General features: G+C 43.3%; 1 protein-coding gene across 2 annotated transcripts; it reads right to left on the bottom strand.

The window, feature by feature from the left end:
- Window positions 1–261: 261 nt before the first annotated feature.
- zdhhc5a (zDHHC palmitoyltransferase 5a) lies at window positions 262–22,266 on the bottom strand. 2 transcript variants are annotated; one of them, XM_076091063.1, is made up of 13 exons: window positions 21,767–22,266; window positions 17,964–18,472; window positions 16,361–17,833; window positions 14,941–15,062; window positions 14,099–14,256; window positions 11,979–12,151; window positions 11,189–11,291; window positions 10,555–10,646; window positions 9,480–9,606; window positions 8,848–8,956; window positions 8,611–8,720; window positions 4,754–5,889; window positions 262–3,231 (listed from the first exon to the last, which is right to left on the bottom strand). In XM_076091063.1, the coding sequence occupies exons 3-13, from the start codon at window positions 16,522–16,524 to the stop codon at window positions 2,997–2,999; spliced, it is 2,529 nt and encodes an 842-aa protein (XP_075947178.1). In that variant the 5' UTR covers window positions 16,525–17,833; window positions 17,964–18,472; window positions 21,767–22,266; the 3' UTR covers window positions 262–2,996. The 2 variants fall into 2 exon arrangements, with proteins under 2 accessions (XP_075947178.1, XP_075947179.1); XM_076091064.1 differs by lacking the exons at window positions 14,941–15,062; window positions 16,361–17,833; window positions 17,964–18,472; window positions 21,767–22,266 and adding an exon at window positions 13,023–13,111 and having other exon boundaries at window positions 14,099–14,239.
- Window positions 22,267–27,494: the final 5,228 nt, after the last annotated feature.

Genomic DNA, 27,494 nt, shown 5'->3' with positions numbered 1-27,494 from the left:
GACAGTTGAGCCGGCGGCTCGCCGCTAACAGTACAAACCACAAAGGTGCTGACAGAGCTAATGCGCTGCTCAGGTAGACATTACTCCTCTTCACAGAAATGATTGTTGTTTGATATGTTAATGCTCTGAATACCTTATGGTGAACTTTCTATAAAGCTCTGTAATAAAGGGTGATCCCTCACCTTCATCTGCTCCTACAGTGCACAAGTCTGGAGTCCAGCTCAGAAACCCCTTTAAAGTGGAAAAAGTGACTACTCCACCTCTTTGTTTAACGTTTATTATCAATCCTCCAGCCCCGCACCACATCCATACGCACACACACAAAGCTGTACAGTACACATATTTGTCATGTCTTTGATTAATGTCCGTTTCCCAACCGCGTCCTGATCAAACGCAGATAAAGTCCGTCTTCATCTACCTTCTTCCTACTGTCCTCAAATTACAGCCAACTAAAATAAACTGAGCTGAAATGAAAGACTTTCCCTTTCTTGTCATGTCATAGATCAGAGACAGGATTCTCTTCCTGTTGGGTTTGATGCTACTTCCTGTGTGCTTCATGTATTTGACCATACCTGGTTAGAATGTGGTCCTGTGGTGTCCCAGACTGGATTAAGACAACATGGCTACAGATGGAGATTTAAGGTGACACCAGAGAAAACAGGCTTCAGTTAAAGTCATACTTGGACATGTTACCATTACGTTTATTACAAAGTGATGACATGAGGCCATGGTTCCACTTGTCTTTTCAATGTGACTCTTGTCATTGGATCACCACCAGGACACAGTGACTGTCAGATGTAGCGGAGACCTGCTGACTGTCTCCTGTGAAGCTGATGAATCGTTTTTAAATAACAAAATAACTTTAATTGTGAAGGATTTACAGGATATGAAATGTGTTTATCCACTGTTTTACAGCCGCTCCCACGAGGCAGGTCGCATTGAGTCGAGTGTGGACAACAAGTCGCTCTGAAAAGACAAGTGGAACCGGGTCTCCAACCAACAACTGCTGTCCTCCAGTCTGTTGCACCAGTTAGCTAGTTCCAGAACTTCACTTTTTTTATAATGAAAGAAAGGTGCAATGAAACACGATGGCCCAACACAGCTAGCCTTCATCCCATAAAGCAGCTGGATGTGTTTGGATTTGTTGGACAGGAAACCTTAAGCAAACAATGCACAGCTGATGTTTAGCAGGGAGAAGGAAGACTTGGTGCTGCTTCACAAGTGTCCACTACATCATCACAACTCTTTTTCTTCTTATTTTTATTTTTATTTTTTTTTTACGATTAAACACATTTTCTCAGACTAGCAGCCTCATTTATGTTTGAACTTCCTCTTGAAATCATTTCCCATGCCACACTTCAGCTGAATTCAAATGACTTCGGAGCACAGAAGCACTTTCACTGACACCGTCTCCAGTTTGAATAGTAAGAGAGTCTTGGGCCAGTGGCTTCATTCTCTTTAGAGAGCTCATGACTGAACTCATGACTGAAGATGCAATCGGACTGTGAGACCATGTTTGAAATAAGGCGTCTGGTCTGAGAGATTACAACTCAACCCTCTTTTGAGTCAATATTTAAAAAACTCTTCATTTAACAATAGCTATATTTCCATATAAATTCATATAAAACAATTTCAAATTAAATAGGCGACATAAAAAAAACCTTAATTGTCAAGGCAATTGCTCAAGGAATGAATTTTCTAGAGACCAGCCTTGTCTTTAGGCCGAAACTTAAACCTAAACTTCCTTGTTCACTTTAGTTTCCTCCCGTCCTGTTTGTTCAAACAGACCAACAGTGGCCTATAGTGGCTAGTAGTAATAGTAGTGCATGCTGCAGTCTGAACGCCACTTAAAAAAAGAAATCCACATTTAAAATCACATCATTCTGTACAAATATGGAATCATATTCACATCTAGGAATAAATCAACAAATGAATCAAAGAAACAGGGAATCACCATTTTTGTTTCTTTTCAATGTCACACTTATCATCATCATCATCATCCTCATCCCTGCATCCAAAGGCAAGTCAATTCACGCAGCAACATTGATGGAAGAGTTCATGTGTGGCGTTCCTTCCAGCCACTGCTAGACTGTCACAATCCACAACAGACCTGCTGACTGCTGGAGGACTGACCTCTGGTCAGGTCCTGTGTGAATGAGACGCTCTGCCTGGGCTGCGTTACTGACTCCATGCACCACACAACTGTTTTGTTTATGGTCCAATGAAATCACTCCATTTGGTGGATGCTGTTATTAAAAGTAGAGCTTAACTGGGGCCATAACCGGTAATAAGAACTAGCGATGACGTCATCTGATGAGGCTGATCACACGTCTATGGGAAGCCCTTAACTTTCAATGGATTCTACTTGGATTTGGACCGGGTGCCACAGATCCTCCTGGGTTTTTTTTGTGTTTAGTGATGATCCAAATGTGAGCGGGAAATGGTGAAATGTTAAAATATTAAACATCTGCAACAATTTCTACCCAAATGCAGCTCCAGTCCAAAAGTGCTGATTGGACTCCCAGCCAACCCAGAGCTCACTGGTGGCCCCAGTAAGGATCAAACTCCTCCCCCTGGCAGTGGTAATGCCTTGCGCTGTGACTCTTGTGTGATGTAACACCCAGACCAGAGCAAGCTAGTGCCTCGTGCTTCCTACTGAGCTACAGTGAGGATAAAACCCACAGTGTGGATCCTGTTCGGTGAGATCCCAGAAAACAGACTTACGGCCCAGTGCCAGGTGGTGCTGACTTACATCAGTACAGGTCTCAGTTACTGAGGTGGATGTCTGAAGGCATGACAGTCCAGCACAGTTCAGCTCTACAGTCAATCAGCCAACGACGAGTGAGATCTGGACAAAATGGTTCAACATCCTCAGATGTCCAGGAGTACAGTCGGTCAGAGGTTTGTTGTCTTAAATCGCTCCCTCAAAAGGCAGGAGGAGGCAGCAATCTCTCCTCTTCGTCTATTTGGTCGTTGAGCGGGAGGCTGACTGCCACTCAGACAGAAATCTCATAGGTGGTGCCCCCGACGCCCGTCACCTTCTTCACCCCGCCACCCTGAGGCTTGTGGGCGGGACTCTGCGTCAATGCCGAGCTGGGATAGGCCACTCTGGGCCGGGCGGACACGCTGACTGGGTGAGAGGGAGAGGAAGGGGCGGAGCAGGAGGAGGTGGAGGAGAAGAGCAGGCCGCCGTTGGTCCGACTCAGAGGTTTCATCTGGATCAGCTCATCCCTGATTTGGGAGAAACACAAAGATGATCAGCGTGACAGTTCAGGACAACACATGAGACATTACTACAGGTCTCCTCACATGACATGGTTTATGTCATGTCCAATCACTCCTGATGACAACACTAATGACTCATTACAAGCATTACTGTTACTGAATAAACTGCTTCTGGCAGAGGGTAGTTTAGCTTTATGCTAATCACATATCTACTGTCAATAAATCCTGCACTTATTTAATTTCACACTATTGCAAACAAACCAACCTAAAGAGTCAAACACACCAGGGCCAAAACCACAGTTGACAGTGACAATAACAACGGGATGCCTTGTGCTCAACTGGACATTGAACTGGGGCAGCCTGCTGGACACTACAGTAATGTCCGTGTTCGTAAGTACTGCAGAGATTGTTGGTGAACAAGCTTGTATCTCTGGATGAAGTTTGAATATTACACTAATAGTTGATTGGAAATGTTCGCTCTGCTGGAGAAATGATCAGAAACAGATTTCCTTTAATAGGCGTTACTCTGAACTAGAATACTAGAATATGTGCCACATTCAGTCATCAAAGACACAATGGAGACACACAACGAGACACTGCTGTGGTCTAAGAACCACAATCTACCCCCGTGCAGTTATGGAGTACAGTCAACAGAAAGCAACAGGATGTTGTTCAGGACAGAGTCACCCTCGCCAACATGTCAGAACATCAAACAGCCCAATTGTCACCATGCTAAAGTTTAAAACGATAAGAATTCAGCTGATACTAAACTACAGCGCAAACACATTGTTGTGTGCACTGTGTGCACTGTGTTGACTGTGTGTGTGTATATATATATATATATATATATATATATATATATATATATATATATATATATATATATATATATATATATATACATACCGTTTCCTGCAGAACTTCTTTTATGTTACATACATATGTTTAAAAAGATGGTAGAAATGTGGATATTGTCACTTTGCAGTTTTCTATCCATTCTACTGCTGCTACTGGTACTTTTGCACACTGAATTTATTTCCTCTTATTTCTTATTTTTCTGTACATCCTAAGTCATGGATTGTGATTGTCATGGATATATTCTAAACCTAAAACTACCTGCCGAGTGTAACATTAAGTCCTCCCTATCCCACTGCTGTGTCATGTTGAACACTGTGTCTTTTATATTGTCACACATCCATGTTGTGGGTATGGATATTTGTCTGTTTAAGGCACTGGCACAGAATTATGTACGGACCAAACGGAAGGTTGTTATAATAATTAGAATAATAACGTAGAGGACAGGAACAAACAGGCAGACCACAACAGCAGCACACATGTAACAGTGAGAAACAAGCAAAGGGAAAAGAAGGAAGAACTCACAGGAAATCTGGCAGGAGGAAGAGGAGAGAAGGGAAGAAGAGGAGGAGGAGCAGGAGGAGCAGTCAATCAGGTTGTCAGCGGGCAGGTGGGTTTTTTCAGGGTTAACAGCAAACCAATCGTCCTGACAAAAGGTGAAATTCATACTCACTTTGGCGCTTGTATTCCTCCTCCTCCTCCTCCCATGCTTCCTCCTCCTCCTACCCCCGCCGCATTCGCTCCGGCTGACGCAGAAGCCTTTCGGACCAGCCGGTACTGCATTTCGGCAGCGGCGGCACTCGAGTAAGAAAGCGACTTGCCCAGAGGTGGAGGGTGCGGGGAGCGGGGAGGGTGGGTCGTAGAGGTGGAGGTGGAGGAGGATCCCAGAGGGGTGTCAGTGGAGCGGGTGCGATAGGGATAAGCGTGGTGGGGAGGTGCTTGAGGGGCAGCGAAGCGGGGAGGGCGGGAGGTGGAGGAAGAGGACGAGGAATGGTGGTGGTGATGATGGCCGTGGTGGTGGTGGTGATGGTGGTAGTGATGATGACGTGGGGGAGGCGGGGCAGAAGAGGATGGGGCAGCCGGGGCATGATTGGCAGGCGGGGGGTGAGAGCCGGGGTGGAGCTCCAGCAGGCGCTCCCTCTCTGGGGGAGGGGGAGGGGAAGAGGACATGGAGGAAGAGGAGCGATGGAGGAAGGAGTGGTGGTGGTGGGAGGAGTGGTGGTAGTGATGGGGCGACTGGGCGGAGTGGGAGTGTATCTCAGCATCTCTCTGTTGTGACGACAGGAAGGAGGAGTTATAGCCGCCTGCTGCTGGAGTGCAGGGTCTCCCAGAAGAAACCTCAGGGGCTGTTGAACCCGCCACCACCTTGTTGTCGAACTCATCACCACCTGCCAGTAAGCTGTCATATGACAGGCTCCCGTTGCGGGACGGGTGGTGAGGCGGAGGTGTCTGATTGGCTAAGCTCTTGAAGCTGGCTGAGGTGGTGGTTGCCTCGGAGACGTGGACGCCGCCTGCTGAGGTGTGCGTGGAGCTGGAAGATCGTGAGGCCACTCCAGATAGGACCGTGGGGTCGGAGAAGGAGGGGTACGAGCGTCCGCCCAGGGAGTAGCCAGGGATGCCCCCTGCTCCCACCTCTCTTCTGACCTCCCTCCTCTCCCCACCTCCTCCGACTCCCACTCTGTCAGATGAAGCGTCCCTCCGGTCCAGGCTGGGCTGGGAGCGGAAACCAGGCTGCTGGCTGGCCTGAAGGAGGGAGGAGGTGGAGGAGGAAGAGTCCCTGGCACTGCCAACACTCTCGCCTCGACTTAACTGGAGGAGGCATGAGGAGGAGAAAGAGGAGGGGAGGTGTAGGAGAGAGGGGCAGCAGGAGGGAAAAGAAACAAGAAGAAGCTGAGCAAATCAGAGTAGAGACCAGGAATTCCTGCTGAACTGACACTCCCTGTCCCTGAACCTTCATCTGAGCAGGCAGGACACTACTTTCCATCCATGCGCCCCAAAACCCGACCGGCACATTGTCTGGTTGTGCCAGTTGGGCGGGGTTTCCACCCCATTAACTTAATACAGGTAAACACATATTTCTCACGGCGTGTAGTGGCTGAATTCAAATAGAAAAGCTTTTGTTCTGTACTTAAATGAAAGGTTAGCACTGAATCTCTACCACCTGCTGCAGCTGCTGGAGATTCAACATCATACCTGCAGCCGTACACGCCTGCACTCTACTTACTGTAGCTATGACGCCGACATGGAAGCGCAGCTGTTAAGTGATCTCTATTTGATGTCATCATAAAACAATGAATTAATTATACATTAATGAATAGATTCCCTTTTGTCAACCACTGAAGAAATTATTATTTTTTTTTAAAATCCTGCTCGACTTAATGTGTTTCTGCTGACTGAGCGGGAACGGAACACGGTTACAGTACGGTCATGTTGCAGTTTACATCCATGTCTGTCCAAAATGTCATCACTTCATCATATCCTTCACATCGTTAGAAATGTGTGTCAAGTTGTCATAATTACCTTATGGATTCTTGAGTTATGGCTAAAAATGTGTTTTATGAGGTCACAGTGACCTTTGACCACCAACATCTTTTCCTCATTGAAGAAATTGCCTCTAGTTGTTCCTGAGATATGAGAATGGACCGGATGTATGGAAGTACATACAAACGGAGAATTGGAAAAATATAAAGCATCCTGCTAAACGTGGAGGCATCTAACTTGTTCTAGCAGCTGTATATGTGGCTGAGATCTTTTCTCATACTGACTGAGTGAGTGAAGGGCGAGGAACACCTGTAAAGAGAAGGAAATATTCCTCACTGAAGCTTTGAAGAACCAAAAATGGTATTCGGTTCAGTCCTAATGCATTATCAATCATAGGAGTACTAAACATCTGTACAAAATATACATTATAGAGAGAGAGCATTTCTCTGGCATGACATCATCATCATCAGTTTCGACACAATATCCCTCATGAATTTAAAAATAAACTATTGTCCAAACTTGAATTTAACAGAAATATCGAAAATAATTCATTTTGTTGGTACTCTTATAGGCAGTGATGACCTGAAAAGATTCGTTACTGAGATTTAAACTTCCTCCTTTTATATTGTGGGCTTTTCCCAGTACAGGAGAAGGATTCTTCATTCATCAGGACATGTTTTCTCCATGAGACCAACTCAGGTGACAAGAGCATGAAACATCAGGGTGACACATCAAACTACTTGTAGGACATGACTAAAACATCAAAAGGTCCATTTGAGCTTTTAATACTGGATCTGAACTACAGGGGAGCAATTTATTCACACAAACTCTGGAGGGAATCTACAGGAGACACATTTCTAATCAGGGAGGAATCAAAACAATATTGTGCTGGATAGACAAGTGGAAGGATATGGGCCAGACATGGGTACAAACACTGAGTAGAACCAACTTATCTGTATGAATCCAGATGTATTCAGGTACAATCCTTGGATTTTAACACAAAAATGACTTTTAATCAGCCTTATACTCCAGAGACGGATGAATTTAGTCACTAACCATTTCAAATGTGTTCAAACAGTATGTCACCCATGTCCGGAGCAAACAGAAAGGGGCAGGAAATAAAGAGAAGATAGAAGGACAAATGCTCTCAGAACAATCACTTACTGATACTGATCAACAGAAAGCCACTGAGAAACCAAACCCAGAAGGCCGACAGGAAATCAAAAGGAAAAACACAAACAAAAATGAGATACATTAGAAAGAAATCGATGAGCGATAAAAGAAGCAGAGGCAGGGACAAATGGAAAAACAACTCTGATCAGAAACACGTACACACACACCATACACCTTCAAAATAAGAGTGTACAGCAGATTTTTGTCTTGTGTTACTCTTAGGTTTATGGATTCAGAGTCAATATGTCCAGCAAGGGAAACCTCCACAGTACGGACATATTGAAACTCCGTAGTCTGAACCAGACTGACAACTTTATTACTCCTTTCAACCCTGACAAAAGCAGCACAGACCAGACACACTACGGTTCTTACCTTTCACAATAAAAGCCCTGGACTTCTAAACTACGCAACTGTTTACCAGTGATAAATTAAGTCAGAGCATTATGCTAAAAGGAAACTCAATAAAATAGCTTAGAGTAGTTTAGGCTATACAACCTTGTATGCTTGTACTGTATGTTGTACAACATACAGTCTATTTAGCATGAATTAATCAACGTACAGCCGTGTACAGTGTATCTATCATTTGATCACACTCAGTGTCAATGCTCTAATTTGACTATGTTGATTAATATGTACACACAACATCTATTGCACATCTGTATGTCAATTAGAGGGATCCCTCCTCTGTTGCCGTTACTGACGTTTCTTCCTTTTTTCTGTGTTAAAAGTTTCTTTAGGCTCGTTTTCCCTTCCTAGAGCGAGGGTCCGAGGACAGAGGCTGTCGTATGCTGTACAGATTGTAAAGCCCCTTTAGGCAAATGACTTGACTATCCTTGTTCATCGGCAGTCTCACCTGTGTGTTTATGTGTGCATTACCTGGTTGGCGTAAGCGTGTGTGAGCGCTGTGTGGTTCTTGCCGGGGCTGTAGCTGGGCCTGTATTTGTACATGGTTGGGGTGGGAGGGGCTTTGTTCAGTAGGCTGCACTCTGCATGAGGGTAAGGAGACAAAGAATAAGAAATATCACTGTGAAGTCAACGTAGAATCAGATCAGAGCAGAGTTTTACAACAGGAAGTTGAGATTAGAGCTGAAGCAGGGAGTTAGAAAGCATTACCCTCCGTGTTTCCTCTGGTGATTCCAGGGTAGCGGAGCTCTGGTTTAGGAGGAGGAGGCGGCTCAGCGTCACATGACTGGCTCTCCATCATCTCCAGACTGGACTTAGACTGGATAGAAGTCAGATAGAAACTCAAACAATCATAATCAGTCGACTGAAATATGGTTGACTAACTCTCTATATCATTTATGTATGCACAGACCAGTGACAGAAAACCCTGAATGAATGAGTGGAGAAATATAATGAACACAGATACTTTCACACATGAAATTGATGTAAATCATATGTTATGGCCTTCAGCGTAGAGCTGCATGATGTCATGTTTCATGACATTTTTTATATTGCAATATGAAAAACTACAGGAATATTCAACAATCATTTTGAAGGCTACATTTCAAAGTTAAAAGCAAAGATGAGAGCAAAATGAAGAGGCTGGATAAGCTGGGCTGATAGATGTGGTTGTCTATTTCAAACAGCTCTTAAACCTCTTGCTGCCACCTGGACCAGCCTATAAACAAACTTACATACCATGTCTTCACCAACAGGCATACAATTATTTTTGTGAAAATCAAAACAGAACGGTGAAACTGCAGTATTTATGGCAAAATGAGCACCCGTCCAGCTGTTCTTACCCGGTGCAGGTCTCCCTGTATGCCGTTGTCCAGGATCTTTGCAGCCAGCTGGGCCTCTGTCAGCTGTGGCCGCAGGAAGGGAGGCTGCACACACACACTCTGCACACACTTCTTTCTGCCCAGATATCTGCAGAGAGCACAGAGACAGTGAGTGTCCACATCATAAAGACAAACAACGACACAAGTACAGTGTTGTCACAAGTTATAAGCCCCTTTTTGACTCATTGTGTTTCCCCGCATGGACCAGGGTCTAACTTAAGTTCCGGGGACATTTCACCCTCCAAACAGGCCCTAGTCTGGGGTTAGTACTTTCTGAAAGTACAGGAACTTTCAGGGTGGGGTTTGCAGGGATGACCGTCACTGATTGGTAACACACACACACACAGCACCGCTCTAACCTAACCCTTCATTCATAACAACTAGGAAGCACTCCAGTATCGATTTAGGACCATTTTAGGACGAGGGGAGAGAACTTCTCTTTGCTTGATAACATCAGAAGTAAAGTTAGGCTTTACTGTCACTTTCCCACTCATTTTAAAAAAGAAACAGAAAGGGAGAGTGAGATTGTGCGAGAGAGATTGTGCGAGAGAGAGAGATTGTGAGAGAGAGAGAGATTGTGAGAGAGAGAGAGATTGTGCGAGAGAGAGAGAGAGAGTGCGAGAGAGAGAGAGAGAGAGTGCGAGAGAGAGAGAGAGACGCTGAGACAAAACAAAGTTAGATTTTCTTTTTCGACATGTATGACGGACGGACACATTGTGAGTTTACCACTGCGACCACCAGCAGCCCTGCTAAGTCTCCAGGCTGGTCATTAGGCCAAAATGACCAGAATCTTCTTGGTAGAAACTATTCTTCTGTTTTGAATGCAGTGATACACTGCACTGAAATGTGCCATTTATCATCAGTGCAGTTTCCAAATATCAAACTTAAATTCTTGCAAACACAATGGTCTAAATAATGATGATCTTTGAATGTATTATGTTGAGTACACGGTGGAGTGTTGATGGGCAGTGTAATGCTTATGAACGGACGACCAGAGAGAGTAGTAGTTAAAAATAGAAAAGGAAAAGCAATGCACCTGGGTGCCTGTGAGCTGCAGAGGACATGAGAGATGTTGTTCCAACAGCCATTGGTGAAGGGGTTAACACCTCCTCTGAACTTCCCTGTTACCTGGAGAAAGAAAAACAGAGACACCAACAGGGGAGAGTCAAAAGAGGGAGGACGGTTAGAGTATTAAAGGTTGTTACCATGATTGAAGGATTGGACTCTTAATCTAAATGGAGCTTCCAGCAGAAAGGTTTTACAGGTACCGAGTCATTTAGAAATTAATGTTTTTCTAGATTAACGCCAAACTTTGATCGCTGCTATTATTTATCATTATTCTACAGTTTCTAGATATAATAGTTTTAAATGGTGTTTTGATTGCTCTTGGTTCAAGAGGCCGCTGTCTGGGGCTTGCTCTGCAATTACCTAGAGTACAGGTATGTGCCCAGTCGGATTATAATCTGTGTTAAACTGTGTGCACAATGTGAAATAGTGCCTTATGACAAATTGTAAAATTGTGTATTTTTTCTGGTTTGGCATCTCTCCAAAGTAACTGTTGTGCTGCCATTTCTTTCCCCCTAAAAGCACCTCTTTGTACGATGTCCTACTGTACATGTTTTAATATCAACTACAGGATTTCTGGGACTCAACTGTTTTACTGGTCCTACCTGTTCATTGGTAGTCCTGCCTCTGGCCACAAGCACTATGTGGAAACCAGTGAGGCCAGCAACAGGGATGAAGAACAGGCCTGCCACACACATTACAGCCAGCCTGAGAGCACAGGGGGGTCAAGGAGTATCTCAAGAGACCAGAATAAACAGATCAGGGCAGACGAACACAGGATCAGTTCATCGATCTCATTTGATTTGGATATTTGTGTAGAGTACATGGACAGCTTGTCCTGGTGGTGGTGTTAGGACACGCATGCTAGCATGACAGAATGGAACGTAATTTAGTTTCCTAAATTAGGCTCAATTTTGACAAGGGAAAAACTGGCATGGTCCCTTGACCTCCAACCTCAAGATATGTGAATGAAAATAGTTTCTATGGATACCCACGAGTCTCCCCTTTTTTTGCATGCAGTATAAATGTGTTATATTTGTCTTTTCTAAAAATGTATGCATACTGGGGTCCCTTAAGCGTCTTGGGTTAGACTGGAAAGCTGAGAGTCTTGTGGATGTATAAATGGCTGATGATGTTAGTCATGTTAGTCATGTTAGTCAGAGCCATTTCACATAGTAAGACCATCTTTTTTTTTAAACTTGACATCAATGTATAAAATGAGTGTTGTGACCTCTAGCAATCTTCCCACACCACACTGAAATAAATTCTCAGGACATCTGATACAACCAAACAACTTGCTGAAGCCAAGGAGGAAGCCAACACTGTGACTGAACAGAATCAGCAATCTCAAAATGGACAGGACGAAAATACAAGGGAAAGATCCTTAAAGGATACGTGACGATGGCGTGCAGGCGGTCGACGTTCTGCCGATGGTAGAGGATAAAGAGCAGGCCAAAACCAAACACGGCCATGATGTGAGCTGTCAGAGACAGGAGGAAGAGGAAGAAGTAGCGGTAGTTCCTCCTGCCGATGCAGTTGTTTACCCAAGGACAGTGGTGGTCGAAGTCCTGTATTATGAGGGTTAAAAGACACCGATGAGACAAAAAAGAAATGGAATTTGTCCGCACTCTTCAACATGAATACAGCCATCACGAAGTGTTGCATCATTCCTTACTTCCCCATACAGTAGCTGCAATTTACATGGAAATTACACACCATGTGACGTGTCATGATAACAAAGACAACTGCTGGGTAATTAGTTTTGATGTTTTACTTTTGCCCCAATGACGTAAACATTAAGTTTAAATGTATCACACTACATGAGCTACAGTCTGCAGCCAGGTCTCCACAGGTCAATGTCCAGTACCACTCTAATGAGAGAGGTGCAGGGCCAAACCACAAGTTAGCATGACATATATTATACTGTAGAACAAAACCTGATAGGATCGGGTTATAGGACTCATTCCTGTAGCACTCATTTAAGGATCTCCTCATGACTAATCTCTCTGAAGTTTAAACTTCAGCTGGCGTACAGTAAGAAAACACACACAAAACAGTCAAAATGAAGAGAAATTGAATCTCTTAAGTTAAACATCGTCGAAAAAAAAAATAGAGTTTATTAAGAGACATTTGAAATCGTTAATCACATTTTTCAATAACCAAATCATATTTTAAATGCCACCAAAATCAAAATGTGCCCAGTTTCTGCTCCGGTCTCAAACTATGTGTGCGGTGTTATATTTGATGAAATGCTCAGGTTTTGCATGGCTTGTACCATAAGTATCTTAGCATACAAGTTTGAGTCGTTGAGCTGGCTGGCGTTAGCCCGCTTCTTTAGCTTTAGTGTGTAGCATACGTGCTAGCCGACTAGCTAGCTAATAAGCTAGTTGGGCTTTTGGCAGCTGGCCATCCAGTCCATCAGGAGAGAAGCAGACTGACCGCTGAACACAGCTGCTGTCTCAGAAAGAAGAGGTGGTTGCAGGTGGAGGCCATGAGAACACGACATGGTGGAAGCCAGTCAGGAGCGGCTGATGAGTGTAATGAGACGGAATTTAAATGTGTACATAAATAAAACAATAATACGCTAAACTGACTAGTATTTCTGGTGCCAACTAGCGAGGGTAGCAACATTTAATGGACTAGTTGACTTATCGCGCACATCTCTAGTGTCTTTATTCGTTCACGTTATGGAACATGGCCAATGTTCCATGTTGTCCAGAGACAAAGACACACATTCACACCTTAAGGTAATAGCCGACAGCAGAACCAGCTCTTCAGTCATGCGAGTTAAACTTTTGCTAGGTCAGAATTGATATGGCTACTGTCTGGTGATGCAGAGTGGGCTTTTTCCAAGTCAAACTGCACTTCCGTCTGCATTATCCTGCAACCATTCAACTCATTTGATAACAATAAGAGCAGATAAGTGGAATGAAGGAAAGACACAAGCAGCTTGTTTTTATGTATTCATGGTGCCAAGATCAAAATAGGTCACCTTCAATAAAAAAGCTCTAGAGATATCCCGAGCCCATCCGAAGGTTGTTTAGTGGACTGGTATCAGCTATATATGGCCAGATCCATTCCGACCATTAACTGACTTTGACCCAATGCACTTTGGACGACCTTGCTGTCACAGGAATGTATTACTTCAAGTGAATCGGCAGAAAACAAAGTCTCTTTGTGTCTATCGCAGAAACATTTTGCTATTGCTGCTGGTTGCATTTGAGTCTCAGGTTTTTGTTGATTCAAAGCTTGTAGAGAGGCTGTCCAACATCTGTCCAAACCGTCTTTCCACAGCAGATCAACACTGATACTCTTCTCTCCACTAGAAACCATTAAAGGACAGCTGTGTTTCATATCTAAACTGGATTGTTACCGATTTATAATGTCGGCCTACGTCGGGTTTAGTGTGCATGGTGCAGCTGTACCGGGTACTTTGAAACATCATTCAGAGACGTGTTCATGAACAATGTCCTCATTTATGATATGGAAAGCTGGATGGGTGAGTGTGAGCACACCTCGACACAGTTGTCGCAGACGGAGCAGTGCGAGCACCGGGGCGGCCTGTAGAAGCGGCAGGTTGAACACCACTTCATCCGGACCTGGATCCCTCTGATCTCCACAGTCTTGTAGAGGGGAGCCCGAAAATCATCCTCTTTGTCCTCGTCCTCCTCAGCTGCAGGGACAGGAACAGAAGACTCAGATATGATAACACACCAACACAAAAGCTTGAGATTTAACATATTGAACAGACTTAAACAGATGACGTGCTCAATACTCCTACTTAATACGGCAAAAAATCCCTGATTAGTGAAAAATCTGATGATGCAGATCGTGCTTTAAATATTCTTCTCCCTATTTTCTCCTATCCTAGATCAACTACAGGTCAATAATCAGTCAGTTAGCCATTGCTGTGGGTCAGTTATATGACTGCTGTGTGAGATCTGAGCACATTTAAAATGTACTGCTTCAACTCCTCCCTTTACTGATCCACAAAAATCTGCCTGGTGGACACAAGCGGAGAACTTTTTCATCTTTTTGAGGCTATCACAGGATCATCTAGTGTGTGGAGAAACAGGAATGTGCCTATCCTTTATTTCCCTGTTAAAGGGTTTTTGGGGAGTTTCTCCATATCCCAAGCAAGGGTCCAAGGACAGAGGATGTTGAATGCTGCAGCTTGTAAAGCCCTCTGAGGGAAATCTGTCATTTCTAATATTGAGCCATTTAAAAAAATGTAATTGAATGTAAACACTTTAAAAATCAAGCCAAAAGGCAAACCTGACATTATGCAACAACATCAACATATGAGCAACATCACACACTATATATATATAGTATATTCTACCATCCATGGACTCACCTCTCGGGAAGATGCCGGGGTCCATGAACGTGGCCATGCAGAAGTTAGCCAGAACAAACAGGAAGATGACTCCATTGTAGATGGGCACAACTACTGAGAAACGCTCCGAGAGCCACGGACACCTGAGACATGAACACAGAGGACAACGATTCTGTCACCTTCTATTGTTCAGTTGTAATAAAGGTGAGGCTGTGCATCCTCACTTAACATACAGACTGATGAATATTATCATTATTAATATTTCCTGAGAAATAGTAGTGTGTTTCCCAAAATGACGAACTCCCGGTTGGACCAAAACAATCGATATGAAAAATGTTTTGGGAATAAATAAAGCTGGCAATAACTGACACCCTGTACTAATTACTCACTATATGCATACCATATTCATGCACATTATTTTTCAAAAAAAAAAAAAAACTCAAGCCAACGTATACAAGGAATTACAACCATATTACTGCTTCGTGGTCTCCAAGGAGGTTTCTTTGATGTTTTTGTGTTTTCAGGAAACTGTTGTCTGCCTTTTTGTTTCGTATGAATTCACCAGTGAGACAATAAGAGAAGTGTGACTGCAGAGACAAACACCAACAGAGACAGGGAGACTGGATCAGGGGCTTTTGTCAGAGTGACAGATGTTGGCCTATTTTCTCCTCACTAATCTGACAGCCCACCCCACTGACCACACACACACACTAGATTTTCTCACATATGCAAACACACACACACACACACAAACACAGACACATGTACACACTGACTTTCTCACATTTAAACCACATACACGTTGTTACTCCCAGACGGTCAAACTCTCACCACTACTTTTTCCTTCTCCCACACAAACCCACTCCAGAGCGAGGTGTCGGGGAGATTAGGAACGACAACAGAGACACTCATGAGGCTGAAGGCCACACTGAGGCGGATAAATCTCAAAACCCTGTTGACAAGTGAAACGACCTCGGTTCAGTCCACACGTTTTCTGTTGGTTTATTTTTGTATAACAGGCTGTTCATAGCCTGTCTCAGGACATTAAATACCGCTACCTGTTTGTAAGTGGCTCGCTAAAGCTTCATAGAAGGGTGTACATAAACTTGATAACACAAAGTCACTTTGTAAATCTGTTTAAACTTCTCTCACATCAAATTGAGACGTGAGAGAAACACAGCTTTAGGTCTGATGAGTCCTTGGATGACGTTATCTTGAATGACTCTTATTTAAAAAAAGGTTTACATGAATGGAGAGTCCAAACTAGGATCTGCTCCGATATGATTGGTTCAGTGCTCAACCATCATAAAACCTCGCACTGCAGAATCATTTGGGCAGAGAATCTGTACACAGAACAATGCTCTGCTCTCTATTATCCCGCAGCACTGCAGCTTATAAACAGGCCTGCATGTGAGTGAGACAATGCACTGTTGCTACTTACGTGAAGCAGAAAAAGAGCGTGGTGGAGCCAACGAGGAAGAAAGTGGCTGCCGACACCGGGACGTAGCGGGAGGGTCTCAGGGGTCTGGTGGGCGGGACCGCGGTATGGGGGAGGGGTGACGAGGACGGACCCCGCCCTCCACTCTTGCTGCTGACACCTGGCATCACTTTCTTAGTGTAGTGGTGTGTGTGGCTGTTCAACAACTGCTATGCCGTGGAATTTAGAAGTCAGGGTTAAAATGTTTCTTTTGGTCTGGTGGGTTGTGGGGATTTGTAGTTTGGGGGTAGAAATGATGGATTGGCAACAAAAAAAAAAATTATGTAAAAGGACAGATATAAAAGAGATGGAGGGATAAGTGGGGGGGGGGGGGGGGGGGGGCTTCCTCTTTCACGTGGAAAACACTTGAGTAGTGATCACTTGTCGTCTTAGGTTATTAGGTCGATCCTGATCTACTGTGTGTGTGTGTGTGTGTGTGTGTGTGTGAGATTAAAATAAGTCGCTCTGCTGTAAAAGCCTTTTTTCCCTGTCTGCCTGACAACAGGTGGGAAGGCGGGATGAACAAATAAGCCACAGATTGTTAAGAGGAGGAAGTGTGTGGACAGAGTTCTCTTATAGAGTTGCAGGTAAATACACAACACTAGTTTCACTCTGTTCTCCCCAACATGTCAATCAACTACTAACACAAGCCAATAGAAACCTTACTGGTCTGTTTCCACACGAGTAAAGTCAGCCTCAAAACAGCACATCTGCTTTAGGTATAACAAGGTGAATGAAGGCTCAGTGAAAAACATGATAGTGCAATTAACAAAACATGGCTGTTATTGAGATACAAAAACACCATTTGGGCCCTTCCATTAAAACACTTGTTAGATGATTTTGTCCTGACAAACAGAGAACCTAAGCTGAACTGATGAACCTTGTGCCTGATGTGAACTCGTCCAGTTTGATTTGACCGGTCTGTAGATGGGAGCTTGGTGAGGTATAAGAGTTGGCAGAGGTAGGCGGTAGGAGATGAACTTACAAGATCGACCAAAAGAAATTAAATGAGGCTGAAAGAAAATGGAGCGGAAAGCTTGAAAAGAAAAAAAAGGCAAGACCTAAAATGGGAAATGGGCGTGTTTGTTGCTAAGTCTACGCAAGCAAAAAGTGTGGAGATCACGTCAATTGAAAGTTTTTAGCACCCAGAGATAAGCAGTTGGGGCAGCTGTAGCAATGTGTGAAAAGGTTTTGCAAATTAAAAAGTGCCGAGCCCTTGCTCTCCGTTAGAGGAGGAGACAATTTCCTTTCAGTCCAGGACTCTTATTAGAAACAGCAGTCTGTAAACGGGCCAGTAGAGTAGCCTGGTTTTCCTGTGTCGGGGCATCCCTAAACCCTGCTGGTGGCTGATTCAAACCACCTCACCTGCTGGCTGCACCAGGGATGTGATTGGAAGACAAAAAGCAGCAGGTGGTGGTGTGGTTCTTTCCAAAACATCTGGGGGGAAATCCAGTAGAACATCCATTGGTATCCATGTAAATTAAATGTTTGAAATAGAGCTAAAATTACAGTATCAATTTGAAACGCCAGGGGTTATGTGTGAATAGACAGCAGTATTATCTCATACATCAGCCAGCAATGGCAACATAGAACAACTCCGTTCCTCCCCCGGTTCCACTGTGTTAGTGGACGACCGTGCCTGTTAGTTATGTAACCGTCTGCCTTCCAGCTACGGGCGGTTTTCAAGTATGGCCTCTTCTCCAGGGACTTCCAGGGCCTTTCCTCTGCTTCCTTCCCCAGGGGAGAGCTCTGAGGCTTGGATAAAACCCTCCCACGGCAATCCTTTGGAGGACACAGCCTCTCCCCGGAGCAACGTCCGAAAAATGACCTCAACAAAAATGTTAAAAAACGGTGGCTTTTATGTGTGGAAGCCAGATATTCCTAGGTTTGAAGTATCCTTCTCCAACCTCGAAAGCAGGATTCGGTGGTGATCAGCGGCCTCCTGGATTATTCATTAGGAGAGCTTCGTAGACATGGATAACACACAGGAGTTGGCTGTAGTGGATATCAACCTCAGCAGCTCGTCCTGGGTCAAGAAAAGAAGAGAATCCAATCTGATGGTTGGTCAAGATGCACCTACAGTAGCAAGGAGAGGAACAAGGGTTTGGTAAAGATGAAATACTCCAATGGGATAACATGTATTTACAGGTACAGGCACACGAGGAACAATTCAACAAGAACCGTAACGGTGGCAGAGAACTCTATCTAAAAGGCCTCACTACGGGACAGGTAGAGAGAGGTCCACGTCTCTAATTATAGTTTTACAGTATCTTCTTCATTTGTTTTGTGTAGATACATCAGTCTTCACAAGACATGTTTATGCTGAAATAAATATACCTATACAGAAAATGATGTCTCTGATATTAGTTTGCTCTCTTATGGACACTATAAGCAAAGAAATAGATATTTGAATAGTTCAAACCTATGTGTTATTTTGGATGGCATAATCAAATGATTTGGATATCTCAGCATCAGTATGTCGGCCGATAAGTTAATAAGTACGTCTCATGCTGCAGTCCTCATGACTATACTAATGTCAATAAATGTCATCACCTCATCATTTTTTTCCTGTTAGATATTTGTGTGAAATTGTTATAATTAGCAAATTAATTCTTTAGGTATGGCCCGTTTCGGGTGAGGTCACAGTGACCTTTGACCACCAAAATGTAATCAGGTCATCGTTACAGTGCAGGTGCAGTACATTTACAAACAGTGTCACCAGAGAACACGGACTAAAATATCCAGCTCATGAATCTTGGTCACATAAAAAATATGTAATTATTATTATTACAGTATTAGAAATTCAGTATCGATCAAGCTACAGTTGCAACTAGAAAGCTATGGTTTGAAGCATTTAATAAACCCAAATAAGTTGTTCAAGTTAGTAGTGTCTGCTCAATCTGACAGGACGCCTAACAACCACACTCATCAGGTCCTCTCCCCAGTAGTAAACCGAAACACCGTAAGTAGAAGGACACACTAAGCTCCTCTCAACTAAACCATCCCACAGGTCCCTGTGCTGCTCTCAGGTGTCTCAGCAGAGCTGCTCCTGGCCTCTCTGTGGGTCATCACAGAGCCCTCACAGCTCAGCAGTTCAGCCAGAGACAAAGACCCTGTGCACAGCTGTTCACTTCTTGGACTTGAGACATCAACGCTTCAATCAATAAGCAAATGAGTACACCTGTTCAGGCCCGTCTTCCTACACTTCTATCCGTTACTGCTGCCCCATTCATCAGCATTAATTGCTCTTAAATCACTACTTCTCTCTGCCTCAACCTGTATTGATGTTCATGGTGATGTTACAACCTTTTCAAACTCTATAAAGTAAAGGAAAACAAATAAAACCTCCTCCGAAAGCAGGTCTACAGCCCAATTATCAATTATCATCATCTGTTCGTCATAAATAATGTACCTAATTCAAAAACATACAGACACAGGAATTGACCATTTATTGCAAAATGGTTATCCATTAATGTTCCGGAAGCTTTTTCACCACCTGTATATTACCACTAGCGAGTAGTGAGCAGAACGGACTCATACACTGAACCAATATCAATAATCATTGTTAGCATTTAGTCACGCAGGTCTCCTGGCAAACATCTTTTCTCCATTACATTTGCTGTACTACTTTTAGTATTGGCCTACCTAATCTGTATTTGTTATGTATTACACAATTGCTGATTAACTGAGTTTTGGACAAAAGCATTTGGTCATACCGTCGTGAAAAGGCAGTGTCTGTGGTTACCCACTTTCTAACATGACCTTATATTAGTAGCCTTTGCAAACCAAACAGTCTTTAGAATAGGGATCTCTTTGAAGCTCAGTGTTTCGCTGTGGAGGGGATTTTTATAAAGTATGCTGCCAAACACACGCACCCTGCCATGAAAAACTAACACCAACACAAAATACCGCTCCTAGCTTATTACCCAATATTTGCCTGAACAGTTGGCAGGTGGCCACGTTATGACATGTCAAGTCCAAAATGAAGGGTTGTAACTCTGTCTAATGGACCTGGTACCTCCAAGTGGCATGATGTCCAACACTGAACATACACACTCCTGTACAGTAAGGGAGACATCTGCTTTGATATGCTGCTCAATAAATCACAGCCTATCACATCACTGTGTTACTACACACACAATGAGATATTTACCTTATTAGTGCCCTCAATTTACTCATACCTACATTGTAGAGGAATTCTGAACGTACACCACCACCATTTGCATTTCCTCAAGCTCCATGAAGATATAAGGTATTTCCTCATTCAACCATTAGTCCTTTCTATGTGATCTCATCAAACTGTGCATCCTTACTCCATCAGGCAGAATCTCTATCTTGCAAATGCCAGAAAACACACACACGCGCGCGCGCGTCCTGGGTGTGTAAGGCCCGCTGCAGTCAGCAGCTCTGTACCAACAGCAGTTAAAGCATCAGTATATGCACCAAACCGGTCAAATGATGCCAACAACCTCCTTTCCTGACCACACGTCTCCAATTTTGGATTGACATTTTAGTGACATTTTGCAGCGTTGGTTTATATAGAACTGCTTACTGACGTCTCCAATGCAGGCAGAGGATGCTTTCTAGAGACAGATGAGCCAGGTGACACACAACCTGAATTGATGGGAGTCAAACGACACAGCAGCGATTGGTCTGACAGCTCAGGACACGATTCAGCCCGGCAGAGATGTGCCACTCACTTTAAGACAAGCATCACGCCGAACTACATTGAATTCTCACAATTGAGTGAGGCGGATGTGCTAAGCTCGTGTCCATGTTTCATCACATACACGTTACTTGAAGCCCTCTTCGATCGTGCATATAACGGTATAATTATGCAGTGGCATCTGGGTTTGATTATTGCTAGCGATAATTCCGCCGTTCCCTGCCAAATTTCTGATGATAATTTCGGGAAATAATTTGGTCAAATGTCCCGTGCATACAAGTGAAAGACATGTAGCCCACATAGTGAGGACGATGCACTGTTACAGACCTGGGATGAAGAGCAAGCATTAGCTACAGTATATATTCTGGTGCTATGTTAACAGTAACCGGTTTGTATCAGGATGCACACTGTAACGTTAGCGAGTCCATACTGATGAAATGAAAGTAGGGTGGAGATTACTAACGTTAGCGTTCACGGCAATGATTCAGTAGCAGCACGATAATGGAAAAGATCTAACATTAGCTGCACCAAAGCAAAGACGATTCGTGGTTCAGGCGACAAGTAATGTCCATGTGATTGTAAGGCTCAGTATACTGTATGAGCTCATTGTCCAAATAACATTAATATTAGCTAGCCGTAAGCTAACGGTACTCCGGTCTCCACTGGTTAGCCCTCGCTAGCAGCAGGCTAACAATTAACCTCACCTGTGAGGGGTTTACACTTCTTCTGGGTCCAAAAACGGTGAATGGGATGTGCCGGTCCTGGTCGTGTTATTTCCTCCTGGGATAATTATCAGCTGAGACAACTCCTTAACGTTAGCGTTACGTCCATTATTATCCATACAACTCATTCAGCGGTGCCAGAAAGCAGTACGAGTCTTGCTGTGCAAACCAGCTACCCCGGCACCAAGCTACAGAAAACGTTAACGTTAGGCTGGTTTGCCAGACACGGATACGTCTGCCGTTATTCTACTACACGCAGCTAGCTGGACTAACGTTAACTGTTAGCTAGAGGTGGAAGCTGCTTGTTTTTTTACTTCTTTGAAATAGCTAGTATCTGTCTTGCAGGCCGCTCCACCAATACGGAAGTTAAAGAGAATAAAAACAAGTGAATATAATACCCAAACAAGTATGTGATCTATTTTAAACCCATAATATTGGTGGCCAAGAGATTCCCAGAGGCCGACATATTTGTCAGTACTACCAACTCTAATGTCAGGGTCTAAACAGCAGAATTGTCGCAATAAAAATAGCAGTGATTGGACGTCAAGGGTGTCAATCAAGCTGCACGCGTATTCAATTGCTTCCCCAGCCCTGACCCCCCTCCCTTACAGTAAACGTCATGATTGCACTAAATCGTGATTAGATTTATTCCCCAGCACAGCAAAACACAGTCCGGGGCTTGTTGACTGAGTTAATAGATAGATAGATAATAGACAATAGATAATAACACCGTGGTAATATATTTTTATTGTCAGTAAGCATGGTTGGCACATAAACTGTCTCTGACATGAGGTTTTAATCCTCTCATGTGACACACTGACACAGTAATTTATGTTGTGTGTGCGAGTGTAGGTGTGTGTGTGCATGTGGATGTTTATTCTAATTATGTGGGCACTCACACACACACACATAATGGCAACACAAATAGGAGATTAAATGACAGCAGGGGCTATGAGAATAAACCCACACAACCAAGCTCCTGATCAACAACCCCCCCCCCCCCCACACACACACACACATATAAGCTTGTAGTTCTATCTTTGTTCGGACACTCATTGACATAATGCATTTTCTAGCCCTTTATACCTTAACCATCACAACTAAATGCCTGATCCCAACCTAACCTAAACCTATAACCTAAACCCTAAAACCAAGTCTGAACTCTCAAATAGGCTTTTGAAGGTCTTTTCCCAAGTGAGGACTAAGGTCTAAATCTCAAATTGGTCCTCAAATTGGTCCTCACAAAGGTCCTCATAAAGATTGCTGTACACACACAGATACACACACAAGATACACACACAAGCCCCTTGGCAGTTGACAAGTCCACAAAGCTCTTAAACTAAAGGCAATCATGGCATTAAAAAAACAATGGCTGATTTTGTGATGACCCATTTCCCATAGTGCAGGGGTTCTTAACCTTTTTGACCTCGGGGCCCAACTTTTCAAGTACAAAGTGTCCCGGGGCCCATTCAAATATTAACACTATTAGTTTAACTAATTGATCTCACTCTTGGTTTGATTTGTATTCAATAACTATATTGTTACCTGTTCAACTCCACCCCTATTTTGGAGCAAAACTGCAAAAAAATTGAAGATTTTTGTCCGCTAAAAATAAAAAAGTATCTTTCAGTATAAATAACTGCCTGTGGCTGTATCTGTACAGGTAAATTACAGTATAGGGCTGTAACTACACTATCAGTGAACTACTGCCTCAAATTTGAAGAAGATTGGACAAAGTATGATGATTCTACAGTGTTTCTTCCATGAATCGTGTAATGTTTATGATTCACTAAATGATTTAACACTGCTGCCCTCTAGTGGTTAAATCGTGTAATGTTTATGATTCATTAAATTAGTTAACACTGCTGCCCTCTAGTGGTTAAATCGTGTAATGTTTATGATTCATTAAATGATTTAACACTGCTGCCCTCTAGTGGTTAAATCGTGTAATGTTTATGATTAATTCAATTATTTAACACTGCTGCCCTTTAGTGGTTAAATCTTGTAATGTTTATTACTCATTAAATGATTTAACACTGCTGCCCTCTAGTGGTTAAATCGTGTAATGTTTATGATTAATTAAATTAGTTAACACTGCTGCCCTCTAGTGGTTAAATCGTGTAATGTTTATGATTCATTAAATGATTTAACACTGCTGCCCTCTAGTGGTTAAATCATATAATGTTTATGATTCATTCAATGATGTAACACTGATGTAACACTGCTCCGGTCTGTCTTTGTTCATCCTGCATCCTCTGTTCTGTTCTTTAATGTAACGTTACTGGAGTGACGGAGCCTCTCCCAGCTGTTAGCAGACTGTTGTGCTAGCAAGCAGGCTCGCTCGCGAGCTGTACCCAGCATGCAGTTCGGCGGTGAAATTTTATAAATGTACAATCATTAGTATTACAAATTGTTTATGTATCACAGACTGTTGTGTGCTGTTGTGTTTTTCTCTGTTAAAGAGCATTAGTTGTGGGTTGTTAATTGTTATGGTATAAAGTTATGACCATGACTAGGGTTCCCTCTCAATACATATAAGACAACTAGCGCTGACCGCTGTGCGTTAGCAGCAAAGAATACATTTAGCTGCCTGTTGAAAGCAGACAACAGTTGTTTTGGCTATGCACCGGTATAATGGTGTGTGAAGAATTCATATCATACGGGAAATTAAAACCGGTATACTGCCCAGGTCTAGTCTTTATTATAGTTTGGACAACTTTGTACCAATATTTGACGGGCCGGATTAAAAAGCCCAACGGCCGTAGTTTGCCCATGCCTGGGCTAGCGGCTAGCTGAGTGTCTTCTTCTGCTTACTGTAGCTTGTTAAACAACTGACTTACGCATTACCGCCACCAGGTGGTGGGAAGCTATATTGCAACTGAGCGTCTCATGAAGAACAGTAATACCTCTGGTGTCTTCAATTGATAACCTATGCGGTCCCGCGGCCCTCGCGGCCCACAGGTGCAAAACTGAAAGTTTTTTGCGGCCCTCTAGGTGGCGTTCGCGGCCCCATCGTGGGCCGCGGCCCCATGGTTAAGAATCACTGCCATATGGGGTCGGACAAAGAAAACAGTTTTTCATGTGTGCTTCCATGTGAAGCAGGAAGGCCTAAATGTGTTAAAGGATAGGTCAAGTTTATCTTACGGTAATACAATACTCACCTGTACATATACATAGAAAGAGTATAAAGAGGTCAAACAGTTCAAGAGGAAACAGCTGGATGTGGGTACCTTCAGTGACTGCAAATGGTCTTTATACCAAAGAACTACACCTCAGTCTACATGGAAGTGGTGGCCTGACAGCCATATTTAAAGGGCCTTTTTTTCACATGGATGGTTCAATCTCAATCTGAAATTTTCACATTTTAGTTTCAGTTTACAGTTTTAACCCTTAATGCACTGAACACTTCTCAATAACCCCCGACAGATGTACTGCACTTAAACCCTTTGTATCAATTGTGAATTTGATCTAATATGTGAACAGTGTAGTCTCACCAGTGTGGATCTATGCTCAGCCTTGAAAAGAATGTGGCCCTAGATCATTAGACTGGATAAGAAGTCCAACAGGAGCCTGGTGGAAAGCAGCAGGAGGAGCCCAGCTCCAATCTCCTCAGCCTAATATCAGATCAAATCAACGTTTACTGTCACACAGACAGACTAGAACATTTTGACCACTAGATGGAAGTATGTACCTAGTCTATGACACTGGTTAGGTCATGTGTGTCAGGTGGTTGAAGTTTACAGGTAAACAGGGGGAGGGTTGCGCACAGGTGATGGGAGCAAGCGGCACATACAGTAGAACAATAGGCATAATCAAGTAACTGTGTTCAACGCCAAAATACTACTACTATTACTTTCATGTTCATGTTCATGTTCATGCCATCACAGTAAACTGTTTCTGTCTGTAACATTATCATTCTGCAAAAAGTGTGACCATCACCCAAAGATACATTACTGTTTGGACATTCACTTTCAGTGTCAACATTGATTGGAAGATTTGAATGGACAGACACAACCCCCTGTGTCAGTGATGGTCTTTGTTTGCCAATATGTGAGGAAGAAATATCACATAACAGTGAAGAGTCATGCAAACCACAGCATTTTGGGAAATGTATTTCAAACCTGCAATAATACCAGGGTTATAATTAGCCAAGGGACAATTGAGGAAGTTTTCTCAAATTTGTATTCAATTCAGTTTCTTCTATCCACTGCTGCTGTAGTAGTAGTAGTCATAGTTCTATTATAATTGTTGCTGCTTTTATTATTGTCATTCTATTATATCCACCGCTACTATAATTTTTGTTATTAGACCTAATTCTATTATAACTACAGCTGTTGCGCTGTTATTGTTTGTTGCTGTGTCTCAATCCAACAGGTCAAGGCAGATGGAGTTTTTCTCCTGCCACTGTCCCCCCAGTGCTTGATCATGGGGTAATGCTGGGTCTCTGAAAACATAGAATGCAGTCTGGCTCCGCTCTTTATGAAGTGTCTCAAAATAATGCTGTATAAATAAATTGATTGAAATTAAATTACAAGTTTTTGTAATAACAGCAGACATCTGGCCTAATGTGCTGACAAAAAGCATGCAGGGTTATCATAGTGATATTACTTAAGTCTAGTGTGAGGGGGTTCTCTGTGCTCTAGTGCTGCCTGTGATGTTCTGGGACACACAAGTTAGTTCGTCCACGTAAGAGATCATTTGGTGAACTCTATATTAGTGTGACGACCCTCTCTGCCCTGTCTAAGCAGGTGTTGGAGGTGGGTGTGGCAGAGGGTCATCAGCAGAGTGGAAACACCTGAGCTCATCAGCAACCCATGGGCCTTGTGTGCCAGTGCACTGTTTAAAAACCCTCTTAAGTCTCAGTTGGCCCCTCTCCTTCCTGAGACACCCATTTGGTTTTTGGTTGAGAGTATTATTTGTTTCTACACCATACAACATTGCATACACACTTTCTACGATGCACTCTCCTACACTGCTGAAATGACTGACTTCACACGCCACTGTTAGTTTATGTTTGCCTCTCATGTTGCCTTACGTTAATAAATAGTTTGTTAATTTGCTTGGTTGTGTGCATCTCCCTTTTTTTGTCATGGCTGTTCAGGCCGGTTTGTGACATTAGTGTAATTACTGTGGCATGGTTAGTTGTCACTGCTTCTAGCTGCCACGTTATAAAGGCCAGCACCACGACAGCTACACTTGTTATTTTCCTAAATTCCTCCAATGAACAGTTCAACCTGTTATACCTGCTGAAAACGAGCCACAGAGCATCCAGACCAAAACCTGTTTGTAACATACAGACTTGAGAGCTCACTTTACGCTGAGCCATCAGGTGTGCAGATATACAAGTCATTAAAGGGTTCTTCCACTAAAACAATTCATTAAGTTAGGTTTGCATCTGCTCTCATGAAGGTCCATAATCACCTTCAGGTTTTACTTTGTCAGTCCTGCTGTTGAGGACTGCCGAGAGGAGAGTGGAAAGCTTCTCTCCCTGAAACCCCAACGCTGGGCCTTTTCAGCTCGAGTCGAGGTGGAATGAGGTTTTCATTTCAGACTGTGCCCTTACAGGCAGGTGGAGGGTCTTGTATAAGCCTCCTGTTGAGAAACGGATGGCTGACATGGAGCAATAGCCACGATCAGACTTAAGACCTGGGGAGGGACGTCCTTTTGGTGAACAAAGAGTAACATTAGAGTATTTAGTGTGTTTGGTCCT

This window comes from Anarhichas minor, unplaced genomic scaffold, assembly GCF_050575085.1.
Source record: "Anarhichas minor isolate MPS153535 unplaced genomic scaffold, ASM5057508v1 ptg000014l, whole genome shotgun sequence".
Lineage (NCBI taxonomy): Eukaryota > Metazoa > Chordata > Actinopteri > Perciformes > Anarhichadidae > Anarhichas > Anarhichas minor.
The sequence above is the reverse complement of the archived record's forward strand: the minus strand, read 5'-3'. Positions and strand labels throughout refer to the sequence as shown.

Bases quoted from the DNA above. Each gene is read 5' to 3' on its own strand.
- zdhhc5a (XM_076091063.1), bottom strand. From the start codon at position 16,524: ATGCCAGGTGTCAGCAGCAAGAGTGGAGGGCGGGGTCCGTCCTCGTCA. The intron at 5,890-8,610 runs GTAATGCACACA...TGCCTCCTCCAG, and splicing joins CACACGCTTACGCCAACCAG to TTAAGTCGAGGCGAGAGTGT. The intron at 3,232-4,753 runs GTGAGTATGAAT...CTCCCAAATCAG, and splicing joins GGAGGAATACAAGCGCCAAA to GGATGAGCTGATCCAGATGA.